This window comes from Seriola aureovittata, chromosome 14 (assembly GCF_021018895.1).
Source record: "Seriola aureovittata isolate HTS-2021-v1 ecotype China chromosome 14, ASM2101889v1, whole genome shotgun sequence".
NCBI lineage: Eukaryota > Metazoa > Chordata > Actinopteri > Carangiformes > Carangidae > Seriola > Seriola aureovittata.
The window spans coordinates 4,137,501-4,159,043 of NC_079377.1; the positions used below are offsets into that span (position 1 = coordinate 4,137,501).

The 21,543-nt window shown below is 43.3% G+C and overlaps 1 protein-coding gene across 2 annotated transcripts; it reads left to right on the forward strand.

Moving 5' to 3' along the window:
- Window positions 1–27: 27 nt before the first annotated feature.
- On the forward strand, window positions 28–20,057 carry mypn (myopalladin). 2 transcript variants are annotated; one of them, XM_056394769.1, is made up of 21 exons: window positions 28–472; window positions 2,744–3,847; window positions 8,716–8,891; window positions 8,996–9,047; window positions 9,158–9,620; window positions 9,720–9,794; window positions 9,885–10,026; window positions 10,592–10,615; window positions 11,004–11,120; window positions 11,223–12,018; window positions 12,740–13,843; window positions 13,930–14,062; window positions 15,163–15,240; window positions 16,148–16,369; window positions 16,470–16,619; window positions 16,708–16,787; window positions 16,949–17,075; window positions 17,161–17,368; window positions 17,512–17,677; window positions 17,759–17,892; window positions 17,985–20,057. In XM_056394769.1, the coding sequence occupies exons 2-21, from the start codon at window positions 2,745–2,747 to the stop codon at window positions 18,161–18,163; spliced, it is 5,529 nt and encodes a 1,842-aa protein (XP_056250744.1). In that variant the 5' UTR covers window positions 28–472; window position 2,744; the 3' UTR covers window positions 18,164–20,057. The 2 variants fall into 2 exon arrangements, with proteins under 2 accessions (XP_056250744.1, XP_056250745.1); XM_056394770.1 differs by lacking the exon at window positions 15,163–15,240.
- The last annotated feature ends 1,486 nt before the right edge of the window (window positions 20,058–21,543 follow it).

Consider the following 21,543-nt stretch of genomic DNA (forward strand, 5'->3'; position numbering starts at 1 on the left):
GATTATCACTGTTGTGTGTGTCTACTGTGTTAACATTAATGTGTGTGTGTGTGTGTGTGTGTGTGTGTGTGAGAGGCTCAACAAGGGGCTTCTAATTCTGTAGGACAGAGGTCTCTGATGGGCCACTGGAGGAGGAATCCCTTTACAGCACGCCCCCCCCGGCCAATGAGCAGGGACGCTACCCAGACACATGGGCCAGGCCTCCCCCCAAAAATAACCTGCGACTACTGCACTGACAAATGTTGCTACTTTTACTGGTGACAGGTTACCCTAGCTACTCGGCTCCATATTTTCCTGTAAACTCCAAGGTTAACTCTGCACGATAAAAAACCAGGAAGGCTGTGCAGCCGCCTGTGTCCAAGATTTCCCCAGGTGGCAGCAACGGGAAGACTGGAATCTCGCTCTTTGAGCACAGGTGCACCCTGAGGATTTACCGGTCCTTCACGGGGGGCCAGCTGGGTTGATTCTGAAGGTAAAGCATACCACCCGCCCCTAATTTAATTGTTGTTCAGTGTCCCGTTGAGTGTGTTTGGCATCAGCCTAATATGCTGTGTATAGCCTCAGAAAATCTCTGACATTGAGCCTCAGATGAGCTGGAGTCTATTTCTGTTTGAATGTTATGCTTCTATTTAATTGAATTATCTTAACCTGCCTGGATGCGTGGTGCTGTGTTTAGCCGGGGGCCCGTTCCTCTGTGTGGGCCGGGACTGTGTGTTATCTCACTCAGCAGTGTCCCATTTATGATAATTATAGTTCTGTTTGTGTAATTGAATTAATGACTGATGAAAATCACGATAACAAGGGCACACAGGAAGAGAAGGACTGCTTTTTTTTTTTTTTGTTGATTTTCTTCATGTAAACTGACCCCTCGCTATTATTAGATATGACTTGGTGGGCTCGGAGGCTGTTTGCAAAGGATTAATGTACACAACAGCTGCAGCTTCGGGTCTGTTGGAAGGGCATTGCTGTCTCTCTTAATTGCGCTGATTTGAGTGTCAGTAGCATATGTGTACCCTATCTCATGTCTGTATTCAATAACTTGCTCATGCCCAGTGTCAAAAAGTTGTGCGAAGGCTAAACGACATGTTAGTGTGTTGTCGGTGTGAGGTGCAGAGGGGCAGAAACCCGCCTGCCTTTATCCCCTCAGATCTGGTGTCAGCACATGAAGCTGATACCCTGTCGAGACGAGAGGAAGGCTGAAATTAGGCTAAAATAAAAAGCTATTTTTACCACATATCCCCTGCTTTTAACTACGGTTTCTGTATACATGCTCTGTCTTTGCACTAAATATTTCACAAAGGGTTGTTTTAATATTTTTTAGTGTAATATTAATGCATATATGATACACACATGTATAAGGTTTTATCAGATACATGACTGACATGTGCAGGGACTAAAACAAAGGCTTTGCTTTTCATTTGTTGACATCTGGCCATAAGTCATTCCCCCTTTACTTCCTTTGGGCACTTAAAGGTGTGTGAGACATGTCAGTGACTTCAAGGATCATGTATGTTTTATTCTTTAACCTACTGCTTTATTATGGCTGCAACTAACGAGTAGCAGCTCAATCTGCAGATAGTTTGTCGATTCACTGATAAACGATTTGTTCTATAAAATGTCAGAAAAGAAGAAAGAAATAAAGAGCTCAAGCTGACGTCTTCCTGTTGTTCTGAGAAACTGTCAAAAAAATCCAAAAGTATTTAGTTTCAAGTGTTAAATCTACAGCTGTGTATTTATAGCAGTTGTACTTGAAAAATGTCATTAATTGTTGCCAGTTACTTCCGTCATTCAAGTCATCAGTTAATTGACTAATCTTTTCAACCCCTCTGCTTATCATATCATACATATTTTTAGATCAATGTCCTATCTTCCAGACAGCCACTAGTTTCAGTCATTTTAGGTACAGTGGGTAAAACCAAATATCCACTAAACTGGTTGTCCATCAGAGTAAACCTTAGTTAGCTTTAGTTTTTGTTTGGTTACATTATTAGTTGTTTTCCCTCAATATTTAGTTTTTCTGACAAAGGTTTGATCATCTGAATGCAGCTTGGACCAAAAAAATGAAAGGCCATTTCGTAAAGGTCCCATACAGTCTAAAGGTAGATGTCCATGTGTTTGACTATGAAGCAGGTCTAGGTTCTATATTAATACTGTGAAAGTATCAAAGCCTCAGTCCACAGAGAAATGCACACAGCCTGTATTCAGAAACTGAGCCTTAAAACCAGCCGTCAGGACTTCTGGAGCTCTGTGATGTCACAACAAAGCAGTTACTGCTCTCAGTCGTGCCATAAGCCCCGCCTACCTCGACCCACCATCGAACTTCGCAGGATTTGGTTTCTCTGAGTGTTTTTACCTGAAATCTGCTGTATTTCTATTAAATCACTCAGAAAACAGTGAGCCAATCAGAAGAGAGGCTCAGAGCCTCCTCTCCTCTGATCGGCTCACCCACCTGTTGTTACTAGAGCTCCAGAGAGAAGCCTGAGAGATGTAAAACTACATTGAGATGGTTTTTGGTTCTTAAAACCACAAATATATCTTCTTATGGATCAACGCTTCAAATAAAACACAGGAGAAGAGGAAAATATGGAGCTTTAAAGAGAATACAAATGATATTGTGTGCAGGGTTTCTTAGGGTTGCACTGTCCTACTTGTGAGGTAGGGAATCACTAAAAACCTACACTATGTGTTGGAGGATGGAAAGTGAGCTTGAATGTGACTGAATGCCTTGTTATTATTTCCCCAGCATGCAAGAGAACAACATTGACCAGCCACCGTCACTGTCTCAGCTCTTAAGAGAGAGCTACCTGGCAGAGGCCCGAGCCCAGCAGCGCCACAGCGAGATGAGCCGCTCAGATGCTTCCTCCACACGTCTTCAGATCTACGGGTCACTCAAAGGCAAAGCTGAGGACTCTGTGGGCCACAATGACCCTCAGTTACCAGACCTCTCAGCCTTCCTCAGCCAGGAGGAGTTGGATAAGAGCGTGAACCTGGCTCGCCAGGCCATCGGACATGAGCCTCATGAGGAGAGAGCAGAGGTCAAGGCCTCTGTAGCACCATTAACCCCCTCTAACATCTCCTCCGTCTCAGTTTCTTCCTCTACACCCCCTTCTGTTCCCCTTACTAACCCCTCTCCTGCTCCTCTTGCTGCCCCCGCCACTGTGGCCTTCCCCCAGCCAGCGCCTGAGATCAAAGAACTGCCAGCAGCACACACAACATTCACATCAGACAGAAAGATGCATAAAGCCTCCACACGGCAGGACCACACGATCAGGAACAGCAGGGACTCCAGTGAAGAATTCAATGATGTTAACAGGTCAGCGAGGAACGCCCCGTACGGGATGGAGACCCAGTCCAAGAAGGAGTTCCTCAACAAGGCAGCGGACTTCATTGAGGAGCTCTCCTCTCTCTTCAAGGCCAACAGCTCCAAACGGGTACGACCAAGAGCGTGCAAAGCTCACAGGAGTAGGGTCCAGAACAAGAGCCAGAACGATGAGGTAGTTTATCCCCTCAGCTCAGACGACAGGGAGCGCGCTGTCATGCCCGTTGAGGTGGAGATGGAGAGACCCAGCCTTGCTGTCAGCCACCAACCAGAGGTCCAGCTGGACTCTGGGGCCGGGCACATGGAGTTTCAGGACTGCAGGATTACTGAAGAGCAGCCGTACGACTGTGTTTCCCAGGAGGTGGAGGAGGAGGATGAAAGCTGTGCCTTGACAGAACCTCCCTACCCAGCAGAGCCTGTGTGCGAGCCTCCTCATTTCATCCAGAAACTGAAAAGCAGGGAGGTTCCAGAGGGAAGCAAGGTCCAGTTAGACTGCATTGTAAGAGGACTCCCTGTGCCTGAAGTCCGGTAAGTGAAACGTGACACTTTCTGCGCTCTTTGATCTGCTAATATTAGTTTATGTCTCAGTTTGCAGCAGATACAATAAGACTTCCTGCTTCAGGCTCCTTCAAAATCAGTCCAAGTTTGTCTCATTGAAAAAATGTAAAGGGTCGGTGTGCTGCGAGCTTGTGTCAGCAGTCGACTTCCCCCTGGAGATTTTACAGTGTAGTGAAGGAAACCTGTTTGTTTTGGGAAGATGTTACAAGAACAAGAGATGAGGGCAACATGTCAGAGCAGGTCACATGATTTTACTTTCACTCACGAGTGGAATAAAGAATGATGTTCTGTACAGGAATATAAATCTGAGGAGCTTCTACTCCACCACAAATGTACTTTTTACTCATAACATTTGATTTAGTTTAAAGATGAAAATTTTTACATACAAAACATATGAAGAGCTTAAAAAACAAATACATCTTTATATATTTAACACTCAACATCATATATAATAGTCCAACAATTAGACACAAACTAACTACAACAAAACTTACACATTAAGGCATCAGCACTAATAATCCAATAATATAATATCTGATAGTTTAGCACTCAGAGGCTATTTTTCTGAATTGTGGGTACTTTTACTTTTCATACTTTAAATACATTTTGCTAATAATTCTATACTTTTATTTTTTATCATATTTTCAGTGTTGTAATGGAGAATTTTTATTTTTCAGTACTGCTACTTTTAATTTGACTGTTTATGAATATACTTTCATTCATAATTTATTGTATACAAGTCATTCTGCAGATGAAATAACTGTAAAACATGCTTTTAAATGATGCACACAGAAATACAGGGTGTATAGTAGCGCCAGGTATTATTATCCAATATAACTTATCATACATACATCGGTATTGCCACCTCTCTCTGCTAACATGTTACAAGACATATGTCTGAGGTAATTCAGGAACAGTGTCGCTGTCAGTTTGTCCACCAGAGATCACTGACAAGTTTATTTTTCAGCTGTAAAATGTCCCACTCAGGAAATGTGTTGGTTCAAAATCAAATTAATGAATAAATAAAAAGTTTTTATAGATATTATACATTTATGTAAAACACATAGCAGCTGATGTATTATATATCCGATTTTTACCTCCTGTATCAGTCAGGATCTTGTATTATTTAAAGAATAATTTGTTATAACTTGTGACCCACATCATGAGCTATGTTGTGTCTTGGCTTCAGATCATGCAGCATAATAACTAAGTATTATAAGAAGTGTGAGTTAAGATGAATGATGCAGTTTGTTGGATACAGATATGTGACATGTGATGATAGCCAACAGCTGATTCTGAAAGGTGTGGGTGTGTGTTCGTGTGGGGTCAGGGTTGTGTCTGGGACAAAAATCACATCAGGCTCTCTGTTGTTCTTAAGAAGAATAGCAGTAGGTTCTTAACAGAGTGCCATCCTAATTAAGATAAGATAAGATGAGATGAGATAAGTCACACTGTGGGGAAATTTACAGTGTTCAACAGTCAAAAGTTCATACAGTCTAAATTTTGAACCCTAAGATGACACAGCAGTTTAAACTCGAGGTAACGCTTGTCTTCTGCTCTTTGATGGCAGTTTTGTCAGATATGTTTTAAAGCTCGGGGTGGACCTGCGGCTTCCCTCCCAGGACAACAAAGACTTGAATGAGTGAGGCTGAGGTGTCAGACTATAGGGGGGCATGGGCTTGTTAGTCCTACTGAACAATGTTGAGCCACTAACATATACTTGCTCGGGGAGAATGTAGCTCTCGGCCATTTTTAGATTGGACTGGCACTGGGAGCTGTAGTTGCGTCTGATAATGGAAGCGAGCGAGCTCGTGACAGAAGCATGAAGAGTTTGGTGAGATGATTTATACAGTTTTTGCTTGATGTATAACTTTATATGGTTTGTTTTTGGCCTCAGTGTCTGAGGATGTGAGTTCTGTTGCTGTGGTTTCTACTTAAAATGTGACTTTGTTAAAACTGTGTTCAAGCTTGATTCCTATTTTGCTTATTCTGTTAACATGTAGAAGCAGTTTTCATCGACTTTAGTGGGAAGTTTGTGCTTGATTCCCTGTACATGCAGCCACTGTGTGTGTGTGTGTGTGTGTGTGTGTGTGTGTGTGTGTGTGTGTGACTTAAAGGAGAGTTGTCAGCTTCTTATTTCCCATCATTTTGCAGCAGTATACTGTCTCTGGTGTGTCAGGGTAGCATTGTGTGTAATCTACATCTATGTTTAGCGTTGTGCGTATGTGACTGGGTCAGCCAGTCAGAGCTCCCGGGCTCCAGAGGGAATCTCCTCTCTGGTTCTGATCTCCAGAGGGAAAATAGCCCCGACAGGTGCAGCGAGCAAGCGAGCGAGGTCTTTGACTCACAGACCAGCCGCCCCCTTCTGCTACTCATGCTTTCAATTTAGACCCTTACTCATTCTCATTAGAAAGGACATCAGCTCAGCTCATGCAGAAGGCTGAAAGCACATTCCAGCAGCTTCGCCTCTGTTGCATCCAAGTATCAGGAACACAGCTCGAGTGTGGCTTCATGTTTTCACTGTAATTTTTTTAAAAAACTTAAATGAATTTCTCTCCATAGATCGGACGAGTTGACAGACCCACAGGGAGCTTAGTCTGTGTTTAGAGGAATTGTTTTCTGTGGGGTTTGAGACATTTTTGGTCACAGTGCTAAGCACGATAATTGTCTGCATATTTACAAGAAAAAGCATCTGATCTTAGCGATTTATGAGTTTGATGAAAGCACTGGATGTGATCTATGACTGTATGATGACAGAGGGTAACGCAGCGCCTCATTCCTGGTTGTTTATTGGCTGGATTTGATGAAGCATCGAGGTGTCGTGCTCAAAATAGATCCGACTTAGACGTAGAGGCTGCTGCGTATGTTGCTGGTCAGGGCAGGGGGGAAGTTACAGGTTTACTATTATAGTAATGAAAAATAGACTGTTGCCAACTGCCACTCCAGGATACTAGAAACCACTAAGTAGGCTCGGGCCCTTTTTGTTTTTCTTTTTGTAGTTTTGCACAGTCTGCTCTGCTGCCACCTCCGACCCTCATTTCACAGCTTTGCTTGATAATTAATCATTTTATTATATATAAAAATATTGTATAATATCGTATATTGCGATATTTGGTCTGGGCTGTATCAAGATATTACATTTTGGATAACACCCAAAGATATTACTAAGTAGGACTAATGTAGGTGTGTACTGTTGACAGGTAGTGGGTGTCATTTATGTTTCAATATGATTTTTGCCCATTTATTCCTAATTTGACTGTATGAAATTATAGATTACAATATTGATTAGGTTTACTGAACTTAAAATGCTGACCTGATGTAAACTGGCGAGTTGTATGTCTTCCCCTCAAAAACTAAAGGAATAAAAAACAACATATTTGATTAGATAATTAGGTTCACACTATTTTCATTCACTTTAACACATTACTCTAGGTGCCTTAAATCTATTTAGATTCATAACATCAACAGTGAATTGAAGCAGCCTCCAAACTGGCATGTTGTGCTGGTGTTGCTTCTTGTCTTACAGGGAAAGAGATAGGGCTTGCTCATCAAAACCTTTTCCTCTTGGCCTGCATAACTCTACTGGATGGCACCGAGCCAGAGGAACTATTAGGCAACTGGGAGAGACACCACATGGTACCAGCCTCATAGAAACAGTGTCAGAGGGTTAATAGGAGTAAAAAAGAGAACTGGTGGGGTTTTAAATGGTGAAACAAAGGTAGGAGAGTCATATCCCACTGAAATAACAGTTAAGTCACTTGGCAGCACTATCAGTTACAGACAGGTGGCAAATTAAAGGAAAATCCTCAATACAAATGTGCAGAAACACAACAATTGCAGGTCATGAAGGTCACTCAATGAGTATGACAATGATATGAATCATATAAACGAGGGCATGTGTTTGGAGGAATAGTGTTCATCCCTCTGACTGACAGAGCTTCCACAGACTTGGAGAATTTATGCCTATTAAATAAAAGTGGAGCCCAAACCCTTACAAAGACACGTACACGTAATGTTGTTTTTCCTTTGACTTATACATTTGTACATGTGGTCAGGATGAAAATGTTAACGTGGTGTTCTGACTATAACCATTTCATTACAAATATACGCTACCCACCAGTCCATGTCCATTGCCCTGTAATCACAGGATACTCTTAATCCTTGCCTTACCAAAACTAGAGGAACATAGGAACATTAAATTTAATCTATTCAGTTACAGAAATGAGAGCACTTAACCTCTGACCAATAGATATAGAGTGATTCCAATTTCTATCTGATCCACCAAAAGGCACCAAAAAGTTTTTGAAATATAAACGAATGGCTTCCTTACTTCCTTGTTCAGGTTTTATTTTGAAATTGCTCTGAAATGTTTCAGGAAATGAGTGAAACTTCATTCTAGGTGCCCTGTGGCGTTTTCTTGGAAACATGTAAGAGTCATGTTTACATTCAGTGATTCTCACCTAAATGCATTGTGTGTATCCTTGAGGTTTAACAAACACTGAACGCATCTCCTTCCTCATAAATAAATATTCTGCATTGTTCATCGTTTATGTCCATGTTTACAAGCCAGCAGTCGTCTTCTTCTCTGCTGCATGCATGCTCATGTGTGTGCGCCCATACAGACAAAACGGGGACTCAAGATAACATCCCTCCTTAGCAATACTAGTGGTCAAAAACTCCACAGAGCACCTTTAAAACTAATACAAAAGAAACTAAAGAAGATTTTTACATTCAACCTATTTTCAGTAATAACAGGACGTTATTGTAAATTGTAGCACTGGAAGAAGCTTCCGATTTTGAGTAGTACTGAGCAGATTCCTGTATATATTCATTTGCAGGTGGTTTTGTGAAGGCAAGGAGTTGGAGAACAGCCCAGACATTCAGATCATCACCAACGGAGAGCTTCACTCTCTGATCATCGCAGAGGCGTTCGAGGAAGATACCGGACGCTACTCCTGCTTTGCATCTAATTTCTATGGTACCGACTCTACATCAGCTGAGATCTACGTAGAAGGTGATTCTTCTGTTTCTTTTTTTTCTCATTAGCAGTTTTACAGGCTCATGGAAAACATGATTGGAGATGAACTGCGTACACTTGTTTGTTCTCTGGTCCTACAGGTGCTTCCTCTTCGGATTCTGAGGGGGAGCAGCACTTTGAACATGTAGCCCAGTGAGTTTTAAACAAAAAAACTAAAAAAAACTAAATATATATGTATCTGAAGTTGCCTCATTGCAGTTCTAAATGAGATCATTCTTTTCTTCCTTCTGTGATTTTCAAAGGCTGCAGAGGAAAACCCAAGAGTCATCTCCAACTTCACCTCCATCATCAGACCAAACCTTCTCTGCAGAAGAGGAAGAGCTTCTGTCACCTCAACCTACAGCAGCCACAGAGGAACCAGCGGAAGATCCCTCCTTACCATCAACTGATCCAACTCCTCTACTGGTCCAGACGACCAGCACAGTACTCTCTGTCCCAGACGTCTCAAAAGTCTCTGTGGTGTCCCCGGCACAGCCTGCTCAGCCTGCTCAGGAGGAGTTGACGGTGCTGCCTGAACAGGCGTTTCCTACTTTGTCACAAGGCGACACAGAACTTTCAGTGTCCCAGGAAGAGTCAGCATCTGACCCAGGCACATCCACACCACAGCAGGTAGCTACGGCGATAGCTACATCTCTGCCTTTGAATCCAGTGGTTTCACCTGCGCTTCCTGTCCAGGAAGCTCCGACACAAACACCCCAACCTGAGGTGAAGCAGCACAAACACTTCCTTCCAATATAATCTTTGAGAAATGATTACTTTTGTATATTTTAATCAACATTTCCTCTGTGGGTTTTTCATCTTCAGAGTCAAATGTCCAACCTCAACTATCTACAAGGATTAAACGGGCAACCCATCATGGCTGCCCCTGTATTCACAAAGGTAGGTTCAGTGTGCACAGCGTGTCCGCTTCTGCTGTCTATTATACTGTGTATCTATTGATGTTAGATCAAGCCTGTCTTTTCTCTGCAGAGCCTGCAGGAGCTCTTTGCGTCAGAAGGCCAGCTGGTGGTGCTAGAGTGCCGTGTGAAGGGGGCACCGTCACCCAGAGTGGACTGGTACAGGGAGGGGAAAATCATAGAGGACTCTCCTGACTTCAGGATCCTGCAGAAAAGTAAGTCCTGCTGCTGCTGTCGTATTAAAAGTGCAAAGAGCTTGTTTCTTTCGTATTTATGCTGCAGCCCCATTGGAGTCTTTGAAGATGCAAGATATAAAGACTTCATTTCACCTTCAATAAATCAATGTAATTCAGCTTAATTCAAATATATTTCAGTGATCTTATAGTTTAGTGATTCTTCAGAACCTTGACAGAAAACAAAAACACATTGAAATAATAAAAAATACATTATTATGTTTATTAGACATAAAAAACAACAAAAAAAGTTGGTGGTGTGAATTTGTAATGAGCCCAAAAAGCTTTTAATTGGCCCCTGGGAACAAATACATTTTCTTGAATTAAATTAAATGTTTCTACAGTTGTGGAATTAGCAGCATAAATACACTTCATTATATTTCTTAAAGGACATTTTAAAATTAAAAATGAATCATCTTGCTTCAACTGACTGTGGTATCTAATCATTAATAACATGAGACTTAGACAAGTGCTAATTATACTTGAACCATAACTTCAGCTGTTGCACTTTATCACAGTTTCATAATGATATTTCTTTCCATTTCAGAGCCCAGATCTCCAGCTGAATCAGGTACACATTTCATACAATCTTCATCTGTCAAAAACAAGTGTTGGCTTCACCAGAGCAGCTGTCTGTCTGTATATGATGCTGAAGTGTGTACATATTACTGTGCTCCAGTGTTTATAGTCATTGGCCGAGGCGTCTGTTCTTCTTCTGTACATAAGCCAGGGCTGCTCTTCCCTGACTCTGAACCATATAAGGTAGTCTCTCATCCTGTGTCAAGCCACCATGGCAGATCATTTCAACCTGTGGCTGCAGATAGACTCTCAGCCCTGGTGATGTAGAGAAACCCCACTGCTAGGCTTTGGAAACACAAACTCATTGTATTAAGATGCAGTCATGCTAAACCTGATTATGTGAGTATTTTTTTTTTTTTTTTTTTTACCATTACCTCTAGAGGAAATATGCACTTTGGTCATTGCTGAGGTCTTTCCGGAGGATTCGGGGGTGTTTACTTGTACAGCAAGCAACAAGTATGGGACTGTGTCCAGCACTGCTGCACTGAGGGTCAGAGGTAACACTTCTGTTTTGCTTTTCAAAAACAGCAACAGTTATCATATGTTCTTATAAAAGTTCACAAAAATGTCGATGTATCCACGTCTCTGGTTCTCACCAGGCAATGGCAGAAACAGCAACCAGGTGAGGCCTTTCAACAGTTTAACGATGGAGCCCAGTCGAATCCAGGAGCCGACCCCATCAGCCCCCACTGTAAACCCTCAACCAGAGGTTACTGTGACCAACAGCATCAAGCCCCACTCCAGCACCATCCGCCTAGATCCGCTCGTCTCCAGCACCTTACGCCTGGACCCCTTAAACACCAGCACCCTCCGTCTGGCCCCCCACAGCTCCAGCATGTTGCGACCAGACCCCCTTCGCACCAGCCTGCCCAGTCTGGAACCCTCCAGCCTGAGCAGCAGCAGCAGCAGCAGCAGCTCCTTCCTGAACTCTCGCAGCACCAGCACTCCGAACTTAGATCCTCTTCACCTCCGCCAGGAGCCTCCTGGATCCAGTGGAGCACGTCCAGAACCACAGAGCAGCGGGCAGGTGCTCTCATTCCCAAAACCCTTCACTGCTCTATATGCAACGGAGACCTCAGCTGAGCAGGAAGTATCCAGACATGTGCTGACATCGCCCGACATGAGCGCTAAAGTTAAGGGGACCCCGAGCCATCAGAACGGGCACCCCGTAGTGGTGCCACTCCCCGATCCTCCTCCCAACTCCTGCCTCAAGACAGGCACTATGACAAACCACAAAGACTCACGCTCCAGCTCCAGAGTCGGTCTGCGTGTGCACTTCAAATTGCCCGAGGATGAAGAGGATGAACAAAGTGACGCATCCAGTGAGTGTGATGAAGACATCACTGACGGATCAGCTAACAAAGAACCACCACCGGTGCTGGCTAAACCCAAACTGTGAGTAGAGCGAGAACAAAACAAGTAGATGAGTCTGAGAAATTTCACAACTGAACTAACACAAGGAGGCCAGAGTGGTGTAGTATGAGGAAAACAGGTTTTGTACAGATCCAGATCATGTCCTTACTTTGAGATAAGATGGGCTGTATTGAGAGGTGGGAGGTTCCTCCTCCTCCTCTGCCTCCACTCGCAGCTGTAATCAGTTGCAACTCATAAATGAATGTATGCGGACTTCAAATGTGGACCTTCCGGCTTTCTAAAACAAAGGATGGCATTTTCTATTTGTAAGTTTACTTCTATGCATTTCTGTTCATCTAATATTTCAGATAATGTTGGTTGTAAATGAGATCTTATATGGTTTTAATTTGATAAGCTGTTCCCTGTGGTTTTTTGTTCTTGGTGTGATTGGGTTGAAACAGCAAAGACGAATATAAGACTTTGTCCCGGTGGGTCAGTCAGTCTAAATAAAACAGAGAATCCTGTTTAGAGTGAAAACTGAAAGTATGTTGAGCTTGAACAGTGTTTTGTTTGTAGGCTACTTGTTAGTAGTCCCATAAATGGTCAGAGTATTCTCCATGCTGACTTTGGCTCATTCCTGCTGGGGTTTACTGCATGGACCTTATTTATGAGAGCAGTGCACTGAGCCTCTCTCCTCTTCACCATGTATAGTGTCATTTTTTATAGTGGTTGATCTGTTATTTTGCCTTTGCTTGGCCGACAGGGACCCAGCCCAGCTCCAGCTTCTGCACAACCAAGTCCTCATGGAGCAGCAGCAGGAGACTGAACCTCCGACCCAAACCCACGTCCAGCCTCAGTCCCACCCCCCATTCCAGATCCAGATCCAGCACGAGGTCCAAAGCTCCCACGAAGGTCCGCTGTGGTCGTCCAGAATGCAACGTGAACCCCATCCACCACCTTTCCAGCCCTACCTTAACACCACGACTCCCCCTCAGCAGACACCCCGCTCCACTGCGCCTCCACTGACCACCACCACCCCCGCTCCCTCACTGAGCTCCGCTCCAGCGCTCAACGCCACCTTTTCACCTCTTCTCAACACTTCTCCTGCCCCTCCTTTCAGCTCCCCTCCTTCTATCCCTCAGTTCAAGACCTCCTCACTGGTGACCTCACCTCCACCTGCTCCACAGCTGAACACAGCTCCTCCTTTCAGTGCAGCTCCTATAACCCAGATGAACACCATCCATGCCTCCCATCTCAACCTGTCCCCTGCAGCTCTTGCCAAAAGTGCACCCACTTTCCAGTTCTCCTCTCCTCCTGCACCAAAGCTCAATACAGTCCCCACAGATTCAACCCCGGCCTTACAGCAGGTCACCTCTCCTGCTGCTCTGCTGAGAAGCACCCACGCCTCCCTCATGAACCTCACCGCCTCCTCCTTCACCTTCAACTACACCCGGCCTAAGGAGTTCATAGCTGCTCAGACCTTCTCACCAGTCAGGAGCCCTTCCCCGACTGAATCCCCAGTGCCCCTGCTCCATGAGTTGGCCGCTGAGCTCAACTCCTCAGCAGCCAGCTCCCCGACTATCCCGCCATTTCCCCCACCAATCAGGAACATCCCCACAAGGGTGCTGATGTCTCCCACCAGCCCTCCTTCCCTCGTGTCCTCGCCCACACCGGGATCAGCGCAGTTCCTGAACAGCGCCTTCGCCGTACGAGCCCAGTCGCCTCCCCAGGCCTCTTCTCCCACCTCCAGCAGCTCCACACCCAGCCCCATTCAAAACCCTGTGGCCTTCCTCAGCTCCGTCCTGCCGTCCCTGACCCCGAGTCATCCCACAAACTCAATGGGATTGCCCAAGGGAGCTCCTTTAGGGTACGCCCTCTCTGATGGACGACGATGCTCATAAGATTGGTGAACTCATGCTGTAATACATGTTTTTTCCCCATCTGTGTCTTCAGGCTACAAAAGAAGGTACCCAAGGTGCGCCTCCCCTCAATTGAAGACATTCGTGAGAGCAAAGAAATCATCCTCCATGACATCGAGAAAAAGCTTCAATTTAAAGACGAAACTCCACATTTTGCATATCAACAGGTACCGAGTATTCTCCAGCTCTGCAGCTCTGGTTGATTTCTCCTTTTTTGACCCTCAGTTGCAGCGATGTAGTGGTGAATACACATAATAATGGAAACTACTACTTGCGTAAACAATATGTTATCTTCACGAGCTGTAACTCAGCCCATGAGGTGGGTCCACTGGATTGTAGTTGAAGTTGATTTCAGCCTCTGTTACATTTAAGACCACTGTGTGAATATGATATCGGAAAATGATCAGCTTGTTTACATGTCAGTATTTGATATCACTAATTCTAACTAACCAACTGTCACAATCTAGTTCATTTTATTCTTCAGAGGATAAAGTTTACTGTATATTAACCAAAGACTCTCACTTGACTCCTATGGAACAACAAAGTCTTCAATTATATGGACAAATAAATAATTATGAAATGATCACATGATTAAATTGTGCAAAAATGATGAGTAATAATCCAAACTCACAACCCTATCTAGCTAGTTAGCCAGCTAGGTAGGTAGCATTTGCAGCCCATATTGGTCCCATGTTGTATAAAGGTAGATTTCGATTCTCAATGTCTTTTTTGATCATATATATATATATATATATATATATATATATATATATATATATATATATATATATATATATATATATAAACTGAAAAAAACATAAAACCGTAGATACAGCACATGAGACCAGTCTTATACAAAACTCTCTTATTATGAAAAATGAAGGATGAAATAATAATAAGTTGAATGTTTGCTGTTAATTTCACAAATTATTTTTCATTTGTATGTTTTCCACAATATATTCATATGATTATTTGATAATAATTTACTTTGAAGCTCCATAGACAACTTCTCTCAACAGATATTTAAAAATATAAAATCATAAAGAGACATTAAATCACTGAAACTGTGTCACAGGCAGCGAATAACAGCGTCGGCCACCATCCCCTCCCCAGCCACTCATGGTTATCCATCACTGTGTGTCCATTTACCGTAGCAAATTCCGCATGCTATTAACAATAGCTCGTGTGCTATTCCATCAGTACACGTTTGTAAGTACGGTTTGTGTGTCTCTGTTGGTGCTCATCATCCATCCCTGTCCTCTCATAGAAGCTGAGTAATGAGGGGAAAACAGCGAGCAGACCGCTTGGACCAAACATTCCTGCTACTGTCATTAACTATGATGAGGTACAAGGATCTTCTCGTCCCAAGCACTGCTTTGCTCGAGGCTGTCTGGGTTACTATTATAACGTCTCAGCCTGAGATTAGGAAACTTTGGATATTCTCATCTAATTATGTAGATAATACCATGGTTAATTAATAACTCTAATCAAGCATTCAAGCTTCTGTTAACTAATATATAACCTGCACGAACCAGTTTTCAGTTAACTGATTTCACAGTTTCCCACTGAAGCTTGCAGCCCGGTCTTCCCGATTTCATGTTAAGTTTTCCCAAAAGACATAGTTCATCACACAAATCTTCATCTCACAAACCCACATGTTGTCCTTAACATTTCACACTCTCTCATTATCTCCTGCTCCTTTAACCTCTCTGCTAGTCCACAGATGAAAAAGCTGCCAAGAGCTTCATAGTATGAATCAAATAAGGTGTTTAAATATCTAGAAATGATGTTTCTCATCTCTGCAAGTTCGTCTTCGTCTGTTCTCTGTTTTACCCTCAGCCCTATTTTGTTTTTTTGGTTGGAAGAGCCTTTTTTTTCTTTTACCATCCAGGAGTGATACTGTCCGACAGATGCCACTGCATGATCCTTGTCATCAGGTGGTTTAAAGTCACAATCTGAACCTTTTTAGTTTTGAGATTTGAGTTATAGATTGTTTCCTTTAATACCACTGTTGCTTCATGGTGAACAGATGCACGTTGCCTCCTGATCCTCATTGCTGCACACCTCTCCAGGAGCGTTTTTTTTTTTTTTTTATCTCAATGTGTTAAGCTTCTATGTACAATATATGCATGTTGTTGTATTGTACATTAAATCGACTCCCAGCTTGGTGTAGAGACAAAGACAGATGGTGCATGCAGTAATTCAGCACTGACTGTGGCGATTACTTTGATGTAGTGGTTTTCCTTTTCCAGGAGTACAAAGTGTCCAGTTTTGAGCAGAGACTAATGAGTGAGATTGAGTTCCGTTTGGAGCGAACGCCGGTGGAGGAGTCGGACGACGAGGTGCAGCACGACGACGTCCCTAAGGGAAAATGCATCGCGCCCATATTCGACAAGAAGCTGAAGAACTTCAGGGCCATGGAAGGCGTGCCTGTCACATTTTCATGCAAAGTTGTGGGAATCCCTCTTCCAAAGGTGAGGGGTCAACAACTGTGCTGCACAAATGACGGCAAGATCTTTCACTTTCACCCCCCACCCCCCAACATGCATCACTCACATCTGTGTCCCTCCTCAGGTTTACTGGTTCAAGGATGGCAAGCAGATCTTGAGGAAGAACATCCATTACAAGAAGATAAGAGAGGGTGACGGGACCTGCGCTTTACACATAGAGTCCACAACCAATGATGATGATGGCAACTACACCATCATGGCAGCTAATCCACAGGTAGTGCTTCACTCTCAGGTTTATGTTGTCAACACCTTCTCTCCAGCTGCAAAATCTGATTTGCTGTTTGATATTCGATGACCACCAGGGACGAATCAGCTGCTCGGGTCATTTGATCGTCCAAACGGGACCTCCCAGAAACCGACTGGCACCGATTCACTCCCAGAGGTGAGCCGGACTGAGTGTGCAGAGGGATCTGCAGAGGAATCCCTCTGTGTATCTATAGCTGTACTAAAACACTAACATGCAGCACAACTGAGACGGATGGATTAACGTGGAAGTGTGCGTTTGTGCCCGTGGTCCGTTCTCACCTCTTCATGTTTTGTCAGGGTGCGAACCCGCATACAGGAAGTTGAAAGCGAGCAAACCCAGGAGCGCTTCTTTCGGCCTCACTTCCTCCAGGCTCCGGGCGACATGCTGGCTCACGAGGGAAGACTGTGCAGACTAGACTGTAAGGTAGGTAGCCTGTCCTGGCACGAAATACAGTCACTAAAACACTGCATTTTTACCTCACCTTACTGTCAGCTTTTTTGTCTTCCAGGTGAGTGGACTACCCAACCCAGAGCTGATGTGGTTGGTCAACGGGAGGCCAATCTATCCAGACCTTTACCACAAGATGCTGGTGCGGGAGAACGGCATCCATTCCCTGGTCATCGACCCTCTGACGCAGAATGACGGCGGCACGTACACCTGCATCGCAAGCAACAAAGCAGGACAGAGCTCCTTTAGCCTAGAACTGAAAGTTGTGGGTAAGGACTGGATACAATCAATGACCTGTCTGTTAGATGATGAAAAGGAATGAATTACTCGTGTGCAATTCAGCTGAACGCTTTAATGTAACGCCCCACGCCTTGTTTGGAAGTTCCAGTAATGTAAGTCATGTCCACCTCAGAGAAAGAGACGAAGCACCCTCCCCAGTTTGTGGAGAAGCTTCAGAACATGGGGATCCCTGAGGGAACTCCAGTCAGGCTGGAGTGTCGGGTGGTGGGTATGCCCCCCCCAGTCATCTTCTGGAAGAAAGACAATGACACAGTCACTAAAACTAAGCAGAGAATCAGGTAAGTAGGAGTTCTACGTCTCCACTCTACGTGATTTTCTACTGGAATCTAATTGGATTCTCCATTTTCCGTTTATTTCAGCATGACCCAGGATGCCACAGGATACGTGTGTCTCCTCATTCAGCCAACAACAAAAGACGATGCTGGCTGGTACACGGTGTCAGCAAAAAATGAGGCAGGAATTGTGTCCTGCACCTGCAGGCTTGATATCTATGGTAAATATTCTGTATAGCTCCAGTCAGAGATGTGCCACATATTCAGCACGTCAGTCTTAAGTAGTAATACTAGCTGTCTGCTGCACCTTCAGCTCAGTGGCATCAGAGCATCCCCGCACCCATGAAGAAAGCCCCGCGCACAGGCAGCCGCTATGCCGCTCTGACCGGCCAGGGGCTCGACATCAAGTCAGCTTTCCCCACGTCGGACACCGGCCCCTTCCTGTTCTCCAGCTCCCCTCCTGAGGTCATGCTGGAGAGCGAGGAGCTGTGAGCTCTCTGCAATCACTCCAGCATGGTGACCCTCAGCAGCAGGATGTCAAAAACAGTAGAGGGCTTAAAGGAGAATGATTATCTGAGCAGATTGTCATGTGATTTGTGTGATGCATTTGAAGTGATACATTCAGAATAGAAAGGCAAAGAATTGCTGCGTTGAAGCTATCAGCACCGATAGTGGGTTTGTCACCATTCCTATTTACTCAAGTCGTATGAAGAGTGTTTCACATGCAGAAAAATGACAGATTTGCAAAGTCTTAGCTCGTGAGCCATCAGTGGAGTGGAATATTGTTCTCTGAATGATCCACATGTGTTTTCTACATCATATTTAGCTACAATAGTCAGATTGTTGCTGAATGTAAGTGATAACATCTGTTCTTAATAGTTAGTCCTAGTCTCAAAGTGGTATTAACGCCACTTCTTTTTATTGCAAATCACATGTACAGTGGCTTCAGAAAGTATTCAGACCTCTTCACTTTTTGCACACAACTATTATGAAAATTTAATTTAAAATGGATAAAATTACAATTTTTACCAATTTACACTCAATAATCTATAATGACAAAGTGAAAACATTCATTCGCCACAGCGTTTATCCTTCAGGGAGGCGCTGGAGCCAATCCCAGCTGACATTGGGGCGAGGGCGGGATACACCCTGGACAGGTCTCCAGTCTATCACTGACATACAGAGACAAACAACCATTCATGCTCACATTCACACCTATGGGCACTTTAGAGTTGCCAGTTAACCTGCATGTCTTTGGATTGTGGGAGGAAGCCGGAAGAAACCCACTCAGCCACAAAGAGAACATGCAAACGCCACACAGACAGGCCCCTGCCCTTTGAACCCAGAAGCTTCTTGCTGTGAGGTGACAGTGCTAACCACTGCGTCACCATACCGTCCAAGGTGAAAACATGATTTCAGAAATTTTTGCAGCGGTTACACCCTCCGGTCTTCTTGGGCGAGTCTCTAAAGGCGTTGCACATCTGGATTTGGGCAGTTTATCCCATTCTTCTTAACAGATCCTCTCAAGTTCCGTCACACTGGATGGGAGGAGTCTGAGCTTCCATCTTCAGGTCTCTCCACAGATGCTTCATGTGGTTTGTAGTTTTATCCACCGCTAATTAAATCTACAACACAATAAAGTTCAGAAAGTGAAGGGGTCTGAATACTTCCTGAAGCCACTGCACCTGTACTGATAGTACTAGTTTCTTTTAAAGTTTATATAAAAAGTAGTCATAAGTTATTGTTTATTAATAATCTGAGTACATTAGTTGATATATATTAATAGACATTTGAATGTGCCATTTAGATCAGTTTGAATGGCTCCAGCAAGGTGGGATTCTTTCTACACTTTACTAAATTATTTCTTTATGCCCATCACTGGATCACAGTTTTGCACCATATTTTTCATGTGCATGCCAATAGCTGATGAGAATGCAATACTGTATAACTCGACAAACGCACTGTGTCTGCTCACAGTCATAATAGTAGTACGTTGTTAGGTGAGTCTAATTCATAGTTTGTAGATGAAACACTGAAACACTTTGATTTTTTTTTTTTTTTTTCGCTTTTAGGTGATTTAATTCATCTTTGTATTGACAAAGATTTATCTCCTTACTTATATCTACAGTTCAGGACGTATTATCCGAGGAATGAGTCACATCAGACTAAAAACTAAAAAATCTCCTGAGTTTTATTTGTGATAAGACACCAACAAGTCAAATGTATCCTGCAGAGGTTACTATTCAACTTTGATAGACTTTGATTAATAGAAAATCAGTTTGAAAACATATTTGAGAAAAGTTTGTAAGCACATATTCAACTGATGTAAAGTTGCACATTGTAAAATAGTTTTGTCCTCCTAAGAATAAAGTTATATTTATTCAAATGAGTGGAACAAGTGGTTTTGATGCACGCTGCACAGACAGCATCTACAATGATTCTGCACCGTTTTCACTGCTCCTGAACTTTATCTCGTGTTCGACATTAAAATAATTTGTATTTAAGAACATTATATCCATTCAAAGAGGGAAACAGGCAGTTCAAATCATGTCATTATGGAGACCTTGTTGTGACTATGTTGTAATCAGAGCCCTATTAGCTTAAACTGATGCCAAATTTAAAACAAATAAGAGAGCTCAGAAGCCAATTAAGCATTGCTAATCAGTCCAATTAGAGGGGAAGAGAGTTCAAATAGGCATAAAATTACATTCACCTTACGTGACCTAATTATAGTTCCAGCCTCATCTCACCAGCTGCCAGACATACTTGTTTACTGGGTGCTGTATGTGTTAATGCTAAGAAGTAAATATCTGTGGACAATGCTTTAGAAACTTCAATTTTAATTTGTTTTGTTTTTTCATTTATTTCTCTTATAGATGACTTATACTGACTTTTACCATGATGTTTCAGATGATGTTTTATATTTTCTACGTGCGCTCAACGTGATTATTGCAGCACCTAAACAACAACAGTAACAGTCGTGACAAAGTTTTCTGTCCCGATTTTCAAAGTCTACACATTTAAAACTAAAGTACTGACACACTTGTGATGCATTTCCTCGTGCTTATTAAAAGTTAAGTATGAGCTTAATCACGCTGCTCATTTAAAGTAATGCTGTGATGATAATGAGATTTACACTTTCTCCTGGACGGAAACATACGCTTTGTTCCCTAATCTCAATTTCTCCATAAGGAGATCTGGATTTATGAGGGTACGTGTTTCTGTCAGAGCAGACGGGTCACTCCTCAGTTGTGACATATGGCTTTTGACAGAGGGCATGGCTCAGCCATCGGTGCTCAGACAAGCCAATCATGTGAGAGGTTCCATGAAAAAAAAATTAGAAGACACGGAAGGGCCGGGCCACGTCTCAGACAAGGCCCTCAGACAAGACAAGCAGCAGCTGGCAAACTACATCAATCTGTAATCAATGAACCAACTGGTAGATGGGATTATATGCCTAATTGCACAGCTAACCAGTCCATCCCAAAATGACCAGACAGCATCAGCTTGTGTGCATGACCCAATACCAGAGACAGGCATTATTCTAGGCCTCTGACAGTGATTAATCATTCATAACCTGCCTCTACACCCAAGCTTTGAGTTTGAGTCAATACACAGGGACAGGAGCTGTGTGTCCCTCCTGACAAAGGACGACAAAGATGACACCAGAAGTTAAAGCAGCAGAGGTGGAGGAAACATTCAGATCCTTTACGTGGTGACGGTACCATAAACAGGCTCCATTACAAGTAAAAGTCCTGCATTCACGTTTTACTGAAGTTAAAAGGACATAAGTAGTGGATTCCTCTAAATGTATTCAAGTATTAAATGTACTTCTTATGCAGAATGGCTCATTTTTACAGTGCAAATTGTTA